Source organism: Oncorhynchus nerka, linkage group LG17, assembly GCF_034236695.1.
Source record: "Oncorhynchus nerka isolate Pitt River linkage group LG17, Oner_Uvic_2.0, whole genome shotgun sequence".
NCBI classification, from domain to species: domain Eukaryota; kingdom Metazoa; phylum Chordata; class Actinopteri; order Salmoniformes; family Salmonidae; genus Oncorhynchus; species Oncorhynchus nerka.
Window position 1 is genome coordinate 45,686,151 of NC_088412.1, and position 16,438 is coordinate 45,702,588.

General features: G+C 41.6%; 1 protein-coding gene across 1 annotated transcript in view; it reads right to left on the reverse strand.

The window, feature by feature from the left end:
• The window catches only part of pik3r3b (phosphoinositide-3-kinase, regulatory subunit 3b (gamma)), a 301,873-nt gene extending 290,754 nt beyond the window's left edge, over positions 1–11,119 (reverse strand). The window contains exon 1 of the mRNA XM_029686795.2: positions 10,322–11,119. Coding sequence (XP_029542655.1) covers positions 10,322–10,682 — 361 coding nt within the window. The 5' untranslated portion in view covers positions 10,683–11,119. The remainder of the gene's footprint in view (positions 1–10,321) is intronic.
• Positions 11,120–16,438: the final 5,319 nt, after the last annotated feature.

Here is a 16,438-nt window from a genome sequence, read left to right on the forward strand (position 1 = left end):
ACCAGGGGATGTTGTATCACTGCAGAATGCTGTGGTAGCAGGGGAGTCGCGAGTGGCGCAGTGGTCTAGGGCAACCGCTGACACGGTTGCTAGCTGTACAATGTTTTCTCTGACACATTGGTGTGGCTGGCTTCCGGGTTAAGTGGAAATTGTGTCAAGAAGCAGTGCGGCTTGGTTGGGTTGGGTTGTGTTTCGGAGGACGCACGGCTCTCGACTTTCGCCTCTCCCGTGTCCGTACGGGAGTTGCAGCGATGAGACAAGACTGTAACTACCAATTGGATACCACGAAATGGGGGAGAAAAAGGGGTAAAAAATAAATAAATAAAGAATTCTGTGGTAGCCATGCTGGTTAAGTTTGCCTTGAATTCTAAATAAATCACTGACAGTGTCACCAGTAAAGCACCCCCACACCATCATACCTCCTCCATGCTTCACGGTGGGAACCACACATGCAGAGATCATCCGTTCACCTACTCTGACATGGCGGTTGGAACCAAAAATCTCAAATTTGGACACATCAGACCATAGGACTGATTTCCAATGGTGTAATTTCCATTGCTTGTTCAAGTCAAGCAAGTCTCTTCTTGTTATTGGTGTCATTTGGTCGTGGTTTCTTTGCAGCAATTTGACTATGAAGGCCTGATTCACGCAGTCTCCTCTGAACAGTTGATGTTGAGATGTGTCTGTTACTTTGTGAAGCATTTATTTGAACTGCAATTTCTGAGGCTGATAATGCTAATGAACTTATCATCTGCAGCAGAGGTAACTCTGGTTTTTCCTTTCCTGTGGCGGTCCTCATGAGAGCCAGTTTCATCATAGTGCTTGAAGGTTTTTGTGACTGCACTTGAAGAAACTTTCAAAGTTCTATACATTTTTCGGATTGACTGTCCTTCATGTCTTAAAGTATTGATCGACTGTCGTTTCTCTTTGCTTATTTGTGCTGTTCTTGCCATAATATGGACTTGGTCTTTTACCAAATAGGGCCATCTTCTGTATACCACCCCTACCTTGTCACAATACAACTAATTGGCTCAAATGCATGAAGGAAAGAAATTCCACAAATAAACTTTTAACAAGGTTAATTGAAATGCATTCCAGGTGACTACCTCCTGAAGCTGGTTGAGAGAATGCCAAAAGTGTGCAAAGCTGTCATCAGGGCAAAGGGTACGCTACTTTGAAGAATCTCAAATATAACACCTACTTTGATTTGTTTAACTATTTTGGTTTCTACATGATTCCATGTGTTATTTCGTAGTGTTGGTGTCTTCACTATTATTCTACAATGTAGAAAATAGTAAAAATAAAGAAAAACCCTGGAATGAGTAGGTGTGTCCAACTTTTGACTGGTACTGTACAACACCCAAATGGGATGGCTAGTTGTCAAACTCGAGCATGCACTGGTGAGATAGATAGGAGGACTTTGCTAACCGCTATCTCAGCATATCAGTTTCAGTTTCACAAAACACACGGTTGTTATCGTTGTTATATTCACCTGATTTTAATTGACTGTGACTGGAGGTGTGGGAATTGGCTGGTTTTGTATGTTCAAGAAGGAAACAGGGAGAATGAGTGAAGGAACGCGGGTCGTGAAATTAATAATTCAGAGACCACTAATCTTGTTATCCGTAATTCTTTGAGCACCCCATAATTCCATCAAAGAATGTGCCTCACCACCGGGACTCTAGAACTTAATCCATTCTTATTCCACTTCTCTCCCTCCCAAGCACATCGGAGGAAGGGAGAGTGTTTTGGAACACCAAGTACTGTACTGTACCGTACACTTCAGATTTGTGAGCCCTCTTATGCCTGCTTGTCAACACTACGCAGGTTTCACTGACCCAGGTTTATTCTACAAAGCAATGTTGCAAAAAACAACAGCATTGCGACGTGTAATGGAAACATTTCTATGTATTTGACAGGGCTAGATTTCAAACTTTCTTTATTGCAACAAATTATTATGTTTTTTTTTTTATAAATCATGATTGAAAGCATGCGAGGCACGTTATGTCATCAAGTAACTATAAAGCTCCACTTAACTTTTAATTTGAAATGCCTACTGCATGCTAAATCTAATTTTCATGCCTGAATTGCTTCGCCTTGCTTTTCTAGCTGGCTGGGTGCAAGTTTCACCATTCAGATACTTCAGATCTACAGGAAGTTTCACCATTCAGATACTTCAGATCTACAGGAAGTTTCACCATTCAGATACTTCAGATCTACAGGAAGTTTCACCATTCAGATACTTCAGATCTACAGGAAGTTTCACCATTCAGATACTTCAGATCTACAGGAAGTTTCACCATTCAGATACTTCAGATCTACAGGAAGTTTCACCGTAGCACGGACCGTGGCAATATGTTAACTCATGATAATTATTAGAAAATATTAGTCAATTCTTGCATTCTATCCATGCTGGCTTTTGCGGGCTTCCTGAGACAAGAAACACATAGTTTGGAGGGTATACAGGCTATTGCTAATTTATGAATGCGCAATTTGCCTATATAGATCATGGAAACACCATTTTTATACGACAGGTTTTGGTGTGATGTCATTACATCCAGCTGTTTTTATCAGTTCAATGGAAACACACTGTAGCAGGCAATTGTCGCATCTATTTTCTATGAACACTTTCTAAATGTCAACAAAAATCACTGGACAAGTTCATGGAAACGTAAACAGTGATAGAAGTGTTGTTTGGGCACTACGACTCCCTCTGCAAACTAAGCCCTCCGTGTTCCTCCAGCAAACATCTGCGCCCCATAGTACACAGTGTCCAGCATACGTAATGCGCCACAGGGGCATACATGTACAAGATATCACCATAATCAATTCCAGGCACAAAAGTAGCATAAACATGCCTCTTTCTTGCTTCAAAAGAAAAACATTACTTATTAAGAAAATTTGAGCCTAAGCTTTTTCATAAGACCTTCGATGTGGGGTTTAAAGGTGAGACACTCATCTACCAAGAAACCAAAGTACTTGTAAGTTTCTACTCATTCTATTTGCTTGTACGGCATAGTGACTATACGTGGAAGAGTGAGGTTTTATCTTAGATTTCAGGAAAACCATCAACCATTTATCTGTTCAGCATTTAAAAGCAACTTCAGCTGACAGAGCTGAGTCTGGACAACAGTAAAAGCAGACTGGAGTTCTTCACAGGCCTTTAATAAGTAATTGTGTCATCAGCATAAAAATGGTAACTAGCATTCGACACATTTCTACCAACATTATTAATATAGATAGTAAACAGCAGTGGTCCAAGAACAGAGCCATGTGGCACCCCCTTCTGGACAGTTAACATATCAGACAAATTGCCATCAAACTGGGCACACTGAGTTCTATCTGACAGGTAGTGTTTGAACAATGAGACTGCCTGATCAGATAATGAAACCAGTGACAAAAGCCCAAAGACCAAAACTACTGCAGCTCGATTTCTCACGCATCCCATTCAGTCCAGGCAGATTCTTTGGTCTACACGCAGAATCTGCCCTCGGGAGATTACACTACACTGCACGAGCCCACACCACACAACACCACACTACACTACAGCAATCCTAACAGGCCAAACACAGAGCTAAAACAGAGCTCCCCAGCCCTGTAAAAACCTTAATCAAAGCCTGCCAAATAGAAGATAAGCGTTGCGTTTGCTTGCTCACACGGAGTCAGGATACAGTTAGACCAGAGCTTGTCCTCTTTGGGAAGAGTGTTGCGTTTGCTCATCTGGATCCTGAATAAAACATCCAAACAAATCCAGCTGCCTGCGAGTCATGACACGTATACTCAGACACACATTCACACTCAGACAAGCGCACACACAAACACACACACAAACACACGCACACACGTATACCTAATTTTTCCCAAAAACACATACCCATCATCTTCGCAAACACAAATGCTACTGTATATTCATTTCAGCAGAAGCAACACCTGAGTTTGGTTAGTGACTACTTCAGTGAGAGAAACATTGCGACACAATTACGCTAATGCAGGATAGCAACTTTGAGGCAGGCTGTGCCTCTGGAGCACATTGGAACATATTGGAGCACACAGAGGCTGTGTCACAACATGTTCACTTCTCAGGACTCTGGTCTGGTGGAAGTGCAGAAATACCCGGAAGCCCAATTCGCACTTTGGTCCATGGTGACTCATATTATAACAGGGACGTTCCAATTGATTTCAATCACATTTTCACAGCACCCCTTTTGATTTGAACTCAACTTTCCATACATACAGTTGAAGTCGGAAGTTTACATACACTTAGGATGGAGTCATTAAAACTCATTTTTCAACCACTCCACAAATTTCTTGTTAACAAACTATAGTTTTGGCAAGTCAGTTAGGACATCTACAAGTAATTTTTCCAACAATTGTTTACAGACAGATTATTTAACTTATAACTCACTGCATCACAATTCCAGTGGGTCAGAAGTTTGCATACACTAAGTTGACTGTGACTTTAAACAGCTTGGAAAATTCTAGAAAATGATGTCATGGTTTTCAAAGCTTCTGATAGGCTAATTGACATCATTTGAGTCAATTGGAGGTATACCTGTGGATGTATTGGCCTACCTTCATACTCAATGCCTCAGTGCTTGACATCATGCTTGAAATCAGCCAAGTCCTCAGAAAAAAAATTGTAGACCTCCACAAGTCTGGTTCATCTTTGGGAGCAATTTTCAAACGGCTGAAAGTACCACGTTCATCTATTCAAACAATAGTACGCAAGTATAAACACCATGGGACCACGCTGTCTCCTAGAGATGAATGTATATTGGTCAATTGCAAATCAATACACGAACAACAGCAAAGGACCTTGTGAAGATGCTGGAGAAACAGGTACAAAAGTATCTATAACCACAGTAAAACAAGTCCTATATCAATATAACCTGAAAGGCCGCTCAGCAAGGAAGAAGCCACTGTTCATAAACCGCCATAAAAAAAGCCAGACTACGGTTTGCAACTACACATGGGGACAAAGATCGCACTTTTTGGAGAAATGTCCTCTGGTCTGATGAAACAAAAATAGAACTGTTAGGACATAATGACCATCATTATGTTTGGAGGAAAAAGGGTGAGCAAGCCGAAGAACACCATCCCAACCATGAAGAACGGGGCAGTTGTGGTGGTGCTTTGCTGCAGGAGGGACTGGTGCACTTCACAAAATAGATGGCATCATGAGCCAGGAAATTTCCAGGAAATTTATGTGGATATATTGAAGCAACATCTCAAGACATCAGTCAGAAAGTTAAAGTTTGGTCGCAAATGGGTCTTCCAAATGGACAATGACCCCAAGCATACTTCCAAAGTTTTGGCAAAATAGCTCAAGGACAACAAAGTCAAGGTAATTGGAGTTGCCATCACAAAGCCCTGACCTCAATCCCATAGAAACTTTGTGGGCAGAACTGAAAAAGTGTGTGCGAGCAAGGAGGCCAACAAACCTGACTCAGTTACACCAGATCTGTCAGGAGGAATGGGCCAAAATCCACCCAACTTATTGTGGGAAGCTTGTGGAAGGCTACCCTAAACATTTGACCCAAGTTTAACAATTTAAAGGCAACGATACCAAATACTAATTGAGTCTATGTAAACTTCTGACCCACTGGGAATATGATGAAAGAAATAAAAGCTGAAATAAATCATTCTCTCTACTATTATTCTGACATTTCACATTCTTAAAATAAAGTGGTGATCCTAACTGACCTAAGACAGGGAATTTTTAATTGGATTAAATATCAGTAATTGTGAAAAATGTACGTTTAAAAGTATTTGACTAAGGTGTATGTAAACTTCCAACTTCAACTGTATTTGGTAGAAAATTCTCTGTGCTACACCAAACAGTACCTATCCTGTAACAGCTAATGGAGCATCACTTTAGCCCAATAAAATTGTCTAGCTAAATTCAGTACAGTAGAGTATACTACAGTATATTACTGTCACGCCCTGGTCTAAGTATTTTGTGTTTTTCTTCATGTATTGGGTCAGGCCAGGGTGTGGCATGGAGTTTTTTGTATTGTGGTGTGTTTTGTCTGGGGGTTTTGGTGTGTATGTTAGTGGGATTGTAGCTTAGTAGGGTGTTCTAGGAAAGTCTATGGCTGTCTGGAGTGGTTCTCAATCAGAGGCAGGTGGTTATCGTTGTCTCTGATTGGGAACCATATTTAGGCAGCCATATTCTTTGGTTGTATTGTGGGTGATTGTCCTTAGTGTCTTGATGTCCTTGTTCCTGTCTAGGTTAGGTTACATCAGTATAGGCTGTTTCGGTTTTCTTTAAGTTTATTGTTTTTGTAGATATTGTATTTAGATTCGTGTTACGTTTGTTTATTAAAACATGGATCGTAATATACACGCTGCATTTTGGTCCGACTCTCCTTCACCATTAGAAAACCGTTACAATTACATTATTCTGTACTCTCGTGTGTTCTACTGGACTGAACTCTACCATACTGAACTATACTCTACTGTACTTTTCTTTACTGTACTGTATTGTACTCTACTGTACTGTACTGCAACTGTGATTTAGTAACAGAGTGACGCATTTTTATAACTTAATAGTTAATTTTTAAAAAATGTATCATTGAACTTTCATAATCCTCCCACCTCATGAGGGAGAGAAACTGGAAAATATCTTAAAGATATAATAATAGTATTTCTTGAACTTATAGAAGGCAAATAATTTCTGCAAAACTAAATAGAAATCTTGATATTAGTTGGCAGGGGCCTTCACTTCAACATGATTGTGTTAATGTGTATGGATGTATGGGCTCCCAAGTGGTGCAGCGGTCTAAGGCACTGCATCTCAGTGCAAGAAGCATCACTACAAAACCTGGTTTGAATCCAGATCACATCCGGCCGTGATTGGGAGCCCCATAGGGCGGCGCACAATTGTCCCAGTGTCACCTGGGTTTGGCCGGGGGTAGGCTGTCATTGTAAATAAGAATCTGTTCGTAACTGACTTGCCTAGTTAGGCAAGGTTTTTAATGTATTTCTAATAGCGTAAGACTTTTGCTAGTAGGTCTCACAAGCATTTTTCTACACTCGCATAACATCTGCTAACCATGTGTATGTGACCAATAAAATTTGATTGGATTTTGAACTCCCTATTCCATCTCTGTGAGGGCATTTCCATTGAAAAGGGAACATGAGCACCAACATATGAGGTTCATACATAGAAGCATATCAAGAGTGTATATTTGAAAAGGGAACAGTCAGATACATTTTTCAACCATTTTCCTTAAAAATTAGGCAAAAGTAAAGGTTTTGATTTCTGGATAAACAGATGGAAAAGGGGTCTTAGAAAACATCTACCAGAGAAAGTCTTAGACAGTGTCAGAAATAAATCATAACACAAAGTTGATGTAAAGACCCATGCCAATTAATCTCAACACTTACTGTATATTTTGTTTTGGAGAAATTGTTAACCTTCTCTAAGTTTAAGAAATATTGACTTCCGTTAGCAAAAACCCACAAACTGTATCTTTAATATATTTTCTAATTTCTCTCCCTCATGAGGGAGGATTATGAAAAAGAAGTAACCTACCAATTAGTTGTAGTGATTTTTCTGATATCAATTTTGTTCATTAATTATTAAGTGATTACAACTCGTACCAAACAAATCTGTAATGGAATTACTGCAACTGAATTGGCTACAATGGACAATCATAATGGTCACAAACCCCAATTGGGTCACCTGCTACAGTACTTCCACTGTCATACTGTTATGTTCAGCAACCCCTCCTCCTCTCTCTCCCTCTCTCTCTCACTCTCCAGTTCATGTCACCTCAACCAGCTCTTATTGACACCTTCCCATAAGCCCCCTCTCTTGTAATGTACTGTAGTCAGCAGCCTCACATACTTAGCACCGACCGACTGACACCGGAAATCGATAAACATTGGAAAGTTGGTCAGTCCACTCTGGCCTTGATGTTAACATCCACAGACGGACCAGATTGGACCAAATCTGAACTTATCATAGACATATGTTTCACACGTTTGGATACCACAGTATACTACAGTACAGTACAGTGAGTAGAGCACAGTAGAGTACAGTACAATACAGTACAGTAATATACAGTGAGTAGAGCACAGTACAGTCCAATACGATACAGTTATACTGTACAGTACAGTACAGTAAAGAAAAGTATAGTACAGTATATTGGAATGTACTCTACTGAACACTATTCCGCTGTGTAGTATTGTACTGCATTGTACTCTACTGTGCTATGGGGCGTTGTGAGGTCCAAACATGAGGAAAATGACATTCATATCCAGAATTATGATTTTTTTTGTAGGACAGATCAGAGACCCATGATGTAATTCCATCACCGTAATTCTGTTACCTGGTGTAAATCCACTTCATTACTGTAGTTCAATAACCAAAATAGATATTTTCAAACTCAAGTTCCATCTCATAGCTAACACCCCATTATTTCTGCAGACAAAATGGTCACATAAAAACCGGAGAGATTTTACAGTTATTCCGTTACCACAGTTTGTATCTGCAGTTTTTGTAAAAATGTCCTGTGGAAATTGTTAAAAGCAGTCCTTGTGCATAGAGTTGTATGATTTGTTAAACTTTGAAACCAATGGTTTTTGTTTGGCATACATTTAATGTAAAAATAACTGAATCAAAGCGTAGTTCTGTTCATGTGGAATTGCCCATGACCAGAAATCAAAGCTTTTGCTTATTTGTAATTTCTAGGATGTAAAATGGTTAAAAAAAAAAGAAAATATATATATGCCTTAATTTCTCAAAAATGTAGGTTGTTAACTTTCATTTGACACAAAATTTGATATACTGCTATAGACTTCACATGTTGGTGCTCAAGGGTCCTTTTACATGGAAATGACTTCTTGTGAAATGGGTCAACTTTATGCACCTCTATCTCCTGAATGTTTTGGTATTAAAGGTCCAAAAAGTCACTGTCTGACCACTTCTACCATGGGAAAACATGTATGGAAGATTTTGTTCAAATCAAAAGGGGTTCAGTCAGAAAGTGATTGAAATCATATGGAACGACCCTGCGGTGTCTCAATTGATGGTGGGCACAACACATACACTTCAGATTATGTAAATGAGGGTTTAACCAACAGCATATGCACACAAAAAAACACTGGAGTCTACACGTTTTTTTTATAATTGACGTTAGAGTTAAGTAAAATTATAATAATCAAGAAATTATTAAATAGTTTGACAACCCTGTTTGTAAGCTTTTTCATGATGTCAAACTCAACCTTTAATCTTTTCCAGTGATGAAGACATGGATGTCTCATGTTATGATTGGGTATGCAAAACGGGTCAAAACGGGTCATTGAGCACCTCCAACAATAAAAAGATGCTTTCTGACCACTTCTACCGTGGGAAAATCTGTATGGAAAGCTATGTTCAAATCAAAAGTGGTGCGTTCAAAAAGTGATTGAAATCAAATGGAATGACCCTGCCTCACACAGGAAGCGGCGCAGGTCCTAATCCAGGCACTTGTCATCTCCCGTCTGGATTACTGCAACTCGCTGTTGGCTGGGCTCCCTGCTTGTGCCATTAAACCCCTACAACTCATCCAGAACGCTGCAGCCCGTCTGGTGTTCAACCTTCCCAAGTTCTCTCACGTCACCCCGCTCCTCCGCTCTCTCCACTGGCTTCCAGTTGAAGCTCGCATCCGCTACAAGACCATGGTGCTTGCCTACGGAGCTGTGAGGGGAACGGCACCTCAGTACCTCCAGGCTCTGATCAGGCCCTACACCCAAACAAGGGCACTGCGTTCATCCACCTCTGGCCTGCTCGCCTCCCTACCACTGAGGAAGTACAGTTCCCGCGCAGCCCAGTCAAAACTGTTCGCTGCTCTGGCCCCCCAATGGTGGAACAAACTCCCTCACGACGCCAGGACAGCGGAGTCAATCACCACCTTCCGGAGACACCTGAAACCCCACCTCTTTAAGGAATACCTAGGATAGGATAAAGTAATCCTTCTCACCCCCCTTAAAAGATTTAGATGCACTATTGTAAAGTGGCTGTTCCACTGGATGTCTTAAGGTGAACGCACCAATTTGTAAGTCGCTCTGGATAAGAGCGTCTGCTAAATGACTTAAATGTAATGTAAATGTAAATGACCCAACAGACAGGCTGCCATTCAGTCAGTGTTACTGTACACCTCTGGTCCAGCATCAGAATAAAACCCTAGCGGAATAGATTACCCGACCAACAGTAAAGCAAAGCACCATTAAATTGCATTTAACAGTTCATAACAGATAGCTCAAACATTTACCAGTCTCCATGTTTCTGAATGGAGTGGTCTTGGCATGCCCTAGCCCCAGTCCCAACACTCACCTCCTGCTGCAGTGGCCCCTGGAGGCTGGGGCCCGGGCCCGACACTGCTCTGTGTTCCCCCAGGGGTTGGGGGTACGGGCCTGGGCCAGGGCTTGACCACAGGCAGCACCTGCCTCACCACCCCTGCATACTCCACAAACGTCCCAGGAAAGTCGCCCTTCTCCTTGGTCCGCTCGTTGGTGCCGTGCAGCCATCCCTTGGGGCTGCGCTCGTCCCCTTCCTGGTAGTCCTTTAGGGAGGCTTTCAGGACCGTCAGGACGTCCCCCGGCTGGAGGCTGATGTCATCACCACGTTCCCGTTTGTACTCAAAGAGCGCACGGTACTGGAAGCTGCTGTCGGAGGCTGTCATGGCCACAGTCATAGGCTCATAGATAGGTCCTCAAGGCAGGCTCCAACTGAGATCTCCTGTGCCACTCACTCACGTCTGCTGTTTTTACTTTGCAAACTTCAATCCAATGCCTCAGCGAGACCTAATACTTTAGCACTCCCCTCTGTAGTCTAGTCATTTAGAAGCCCTTGGGTTGAAGGGAAGATCAAAGAGTCAACATTGGAAGGATCCCTTCAGCATCAGGTGAGAAACTGCCCCATACACTGAGAAGAAACCAGACAGTTGTCCTTGGTTAGGTCCACCTCTAAAGCTCCACCCCTCTTGTCTGTCTAATAGTGTCAGCACGATGAACACACAACACGGGAATCTGGCTCCCTCCTGTACCTGAATAATATGACTCCACTGCAGAGCTGACAGGCCGAGGCATCCAGTCCAGCATACTCTCAGACAGCCCTCTCTCTCCCAGCCAGCCCTACCTGGAAACGTCATCAAAGTTACATGATCATTAGACTCATTATTATGACATGAAATATGGTACAAAAAAAAATACAAACATAGTAGTACTATTATCATTATGTCATTATTTGAATCACTATTGTAGGAAGCAATATAAGGATGATTTATAGTTAAACTAATACAGAATGCAGGCCTACAGATATAAGAAAAATCGAACATTTAAATATATGGGTTCCATAGTATCTGGCTAATATTGTATATTACATTTCATTTTACAATATAAAATGAAAGCAGGAAACATATCACTTACAAAACGTGACTTGGCGAATAGGAACTTCAGAGCAGCATGCTGAAACTCGAGTGGTAGCCTACTCTGCGAAAATGCAGAACAAACTTGCCTCTCTTTCGATGCTCTTGCCTTCTATCCGTGCCTTCTATTCGTTATCCAATTTGTGCGACTTGTTTATTAAAATACAGGATATAAAAGCAGACGTCCATATGGTCCGATATAATGACGCTTGCCTGGTCCAGACCTCGAGCCAGACCTAGGGAGTAGAGCAGCGCGTGTTGATGTCAGAGACCACACCCCCGGCGTCTGCAAATTATTCCAGTAGAGAATGTACACTACTGCAGTAGACAATATGCTACATGACCTGGTTTACTGCTCATAATAGAAACCCTATTTTTTCTTCTTTTTTTACCGTTACCGTTGTAGTCTACTCACGTGCGCAATGAGTAGAGGGTTCAAATCGAGACGGGCGGTCAGTGTAAGCAGCTAGGCTAGGATAGTATTTCATGGAGCTCCGTCAGAATGATAATACATTATTTAACACTTGTTTTACCTGAACTGCGCAACTCTTGACAAAAAAAAATATAAATCTCACATGAATTGCATTTAGAAGGAAAATAATGATGATATTGCGGATGGTATGGCAGCAGTGCTGCTATCCTAATTTCTTCCCACCAGGACCGTTATCTAACCGTTCCATTGCCAGGGGTAATCTGCGACCGTCCATGGGTGACCATTTTCTGTGTAGTTTATTTGTGTGGAAGAAAGTTTTACACAATGTCAGCAACAGGCAGCAGCCACTAGTTAAATTTCAGCCCACTGATAGACGAATTTATCAAATCATCAGATCAAACTGAAGGAGTTAAAAAAACAACAAGAGCTATCAGAAGGCTAACTGCACCCCACCACTTGTTGAGGAGGAGGGCAAGCCCGGTCAGGTAGTATAATTAAAAGATCAGGGAGATATGGTGCCTCATTTATAAACGTTGTGTATAGAATATACCACAAAACTTTTGTGCACCAGTTTTTCCTCAAAAGTTAGCATTTTGTGCCCTCATTTATAACACTAAATATATTCTAAATTATTGTGCCATTTCTGAAAAGAACACATACTCACGTTTCCCCTTATAAATCAGACCTGTCATAAAACTGCAGTGTGAGCAAGCATTATAACTTCATGGCAGTTTCTAAAAGAGAGAGCAATGGAAAAATGTATCACATTTCTCTAGAGGTGTGGGCGGAATAGGAATAGATTCCTGTCTAATTATTCCAAAAATAAAACACATAGATTTTCATTCTTCTCACTAATTGCAAATGGCTGCATCTTGTTATTGTGTTTGATGAGTAAGAGTGTCATCATATACCCTATTTGCATAAAATATGTACTTACCAGCTTGCAAAACAATACTTCAACCACTAGAAATTCTTCATATGCATGGACTAAAGTTTGCATGGAGGACAAACATTCTCATGCATAGTTACTTTTCTATGAATGCCAACTTTAGACCAATCCAAGGCTGTGTCATTACCAGCTGTGACCGGGAGTCCCATAGGGCGGCGTACAATTGGCTGGAGGGACTTTACATGGCTCATCGCGCTCTAGCGACTCCTTGTGGCCGGCCGGGCGCATGCAGGTTGACTCCGGTCGTCAGTTGAACGGTGTTTATGTTACGCCCCTGAAAACAGGGGAGAAATAATCACGACAGTGATACGGTGTTGTATTCTCAATTCAACGTATAGTTCAATCATTTCACAAAAGTAACACATTACATAACAGAAAACCCATTATACAAATAACACAGCAAAATATCTTATTACCAACACGCATGTTCATTCACAATCAACATAAAATGGCAGCTACTCTCAGTACGATGCTATCCTTCACTTCAACCGAGCAGGGCTAATATTACTCTCTTCAAACTTAACTCTAACTTCCTCAAGACGTTACTAAAACACACCTTAAACACTCTGGACATGTTCGCTAGTTATAACATTTAAATTACTATTTTTATCATCAATAAAGTACCTGAAAACAGGGGAGAAATAATCACGACAGTGATACGGTGTTGTATTCTCAATTCAACGTATAGTTCAATGAGAAAAGACCGCGATATTCCCCAGGAATATGGGTGGAGACCAGAGCAATCGATCTCCGGCTCATAGATTAAAAGCATTTCGTAGATCACAGATCACAGATAGTACTTCAGCAGAGGTCAAGGGTCACAGTTCAAATATAACTAACAAGTTATATTCACAGTCCATATCTGTTGACCAGCTATATAACATAAGCAGTATTTCTCATACTATTGATCAACAGTCCATCAATTTTAGTGATCTATATGCATAGTCTGCAAATGGTCTCTTTTGACAGTCTGTGAAATCTGACAGTAGTCCATGGTCAAACATGTCAACTCTGTAGCCTCATGTTTGCTGAAGCCCATACATGTAAGGTGGCTGAAAGTAACATTGCTGTAGTGATGGCAGCCATGGAACCAGTCCTGGTGCAGAGTAGACAGGGAACAACTGTGGCTGTGGCTGTATACTGTAGCAGGAAGGGATACCAAGCTGATCATAGGTGATACGTCTTGGAGGGTGTCTCTCTCTTTGTGGCAGCTGGTAGGCTGATTCCTCAGGTTCAGCAGCATCAGTATATGAAGGAAAGGCACTTGGTGGACGATCATCAGGCAAATTTTCAGCAGGCAAGTTAATCTCCTCAGCAGGCAGGTCTTTAACTGTTGTTGTCTCCTCCCGCCGCTTTTCAACAAGAGGCTGTGCTGGTAGCGTATCAGGGACTGGCACTGCAACTGTCTGTTTCACTGTTGAGGGCCTGTGTTCCCACTCTCTCGCTGGTTCAGCATTCCTCTCCTCAGGTACTGTAGGAGATGTGGGAACCTGTAGCGGCTCATGATGAAGGTCATATTCATCCCCACTATCTTCATCAGAATCTAGAGTCTATGATGCAGGCTGGTGTCTCCTCGTTTTCTGACTTTTGTCCACTTTGGTCATTTCTGGTTGTGTCTCAAAAGGTAAGTGGTCACAGGACATGAGCAGATTTCTGTGCAGGACCCTGGAGCGTCCCCTACCCTTTTCTGGTCTCAATTCATAAATCGGCAGGTCTGAACCCATTTGTCTCACCACTGTGTGAATTGTATCTTCCCAATAGTTACGGAGTTTTCCTGGTCCTCCTCTTGGTGTCAGGTTTTTAATCAGAACTCGCTCGCCAGGCTGTAGCACTGAACTCCTAACTTTAGTGTCATAGTACTTCTTACTTCTTTCAGCGGCTTTCTGAGCATTTTCATTTGCAATGGCGTATGCTTCTTCCATCCCTCGTTTCCAGTTCTCCACGGATTCTCGCTGGTTACTGGAACCTGCCTCTGTGCACAATCCAAAGAGCATATCAACTGGAAGCCTGGGTGATCTCCCAAACAGAAGATAAAATGGTGAATAGCCAGTCACTTCGCAACGGGTACAGTTATAGGCATAAACCAGTTTGTTCAGAGACTCCTTCCAATTTGACTTTTGTGTCTCGGTTAGTGTCTTTAACATTTGCAACAATGTTCTGTTCATGCGTTCCGCTTTACCGTTTCCCATCGGGTGATAGGGTTGGCGTGTCATGTTTCGGAGGACGCATGACTTGACCTGAGCCTGTTGGGGAGATGCAGCGATGAGACAAAATCATAATCACGAAATTGGGAGAAAAGAGGGGTAAAAGAAATATAAATGAAACCAAGCATAAATTGTAGAAATTCATATAGCAATATTGAAAGCATTTATTGAGACTAAAAGGTGTGCAACATGAAAATATTGTCCCATTTACATTGTGTAATTTATTGACGGTCCCTATCTAGCCTCACAGATAGGCTATCCAAAGTCAAACCAACTCCGGTATGCACAAATGTTGCACTTTCCCTCTGCCCAAGGTTAGAAATTCCTACCGCCAGTGGGTGAGCAGCATTTGCCTTGAAGACATGATTTACATCTCCGGCTGGTAGCCCCTTTTCAGAGGACCGCTTAAAGCCCTTAGCAGGCCACTTTTGCATTTCTGGCGGGTTGCCTCAACTCAGAGGACCGCTATCAGCTCTCTGCAAGCCATCTAGCCATAAGTTAATTTGAAAACAAGAGAAAGGAATTTCTCTAATCTCAATAAGTTTTAATATTATTAAATGTGTTACACTTTTTTTCTTGACTTTTAAGTAAAATACTTAAATTCATGTGTAAAACCATGTGATATTCAGTTGTAACTCAATGTTCTTTCTTTGTGTATAGGAGCCATTCGGAGGAACCTTGCAACCCAGGATGCCACGGATGAGGGGGTCCAAATTCAAGTTACACGTTACCTAAAAGAGGACTCCGATCGTAAAGGCTGGAGAAGGCAATGCACAGTAGGATCCGCTGCAGTGAGTGTCAACATCAAGTCTCTGACCACCTGTCTCAAAGCCAGCCTCTACCCCCAAGCCACAAGACTATTCCAACAGCTGAACCATGCGCTGACTACTGCATCCTACCACACACTTAACATTTATTAATATTCTGTACTCACTGAAATCACTTGTCTTCCGGACCAATGAAATAGTTATGTTACCTTTCTGCACAACGATTGCATAGTATTTGTTAAATGATTTATGATGGATGCCCATTAACTGCTGCCAAGACAGCAGCTACTCTTCATGGGGTCCAGCAACATAAGACAGTTACATACAGTTTAAAATACTGCATGACATTACGTTTCATAACATCTTACCCAACAACACATTCAGTGTGTTCCCTCAGGTCACCACTACACCACAACATATTTACAATACAACACCATGTGCACATGTGTGTAGATTGCGTGTCTTGTCATGTGTACACAGTCCCCTCTTTTCCATAAAGTGTATTTCTATTTGTTTTTTAATACCCGCTTCTACTGCTTGAATCAGTTACCTGATGTGCAATAGAGTTCCATGTAGCCATGGTTCTATGTAGTACAGTGCGCCTTCCATAGTCTGTTCTGGACTTGCAGATGGTGATAAGACCTTTGGTTTCTAGTTGATTTGGTTGAGGT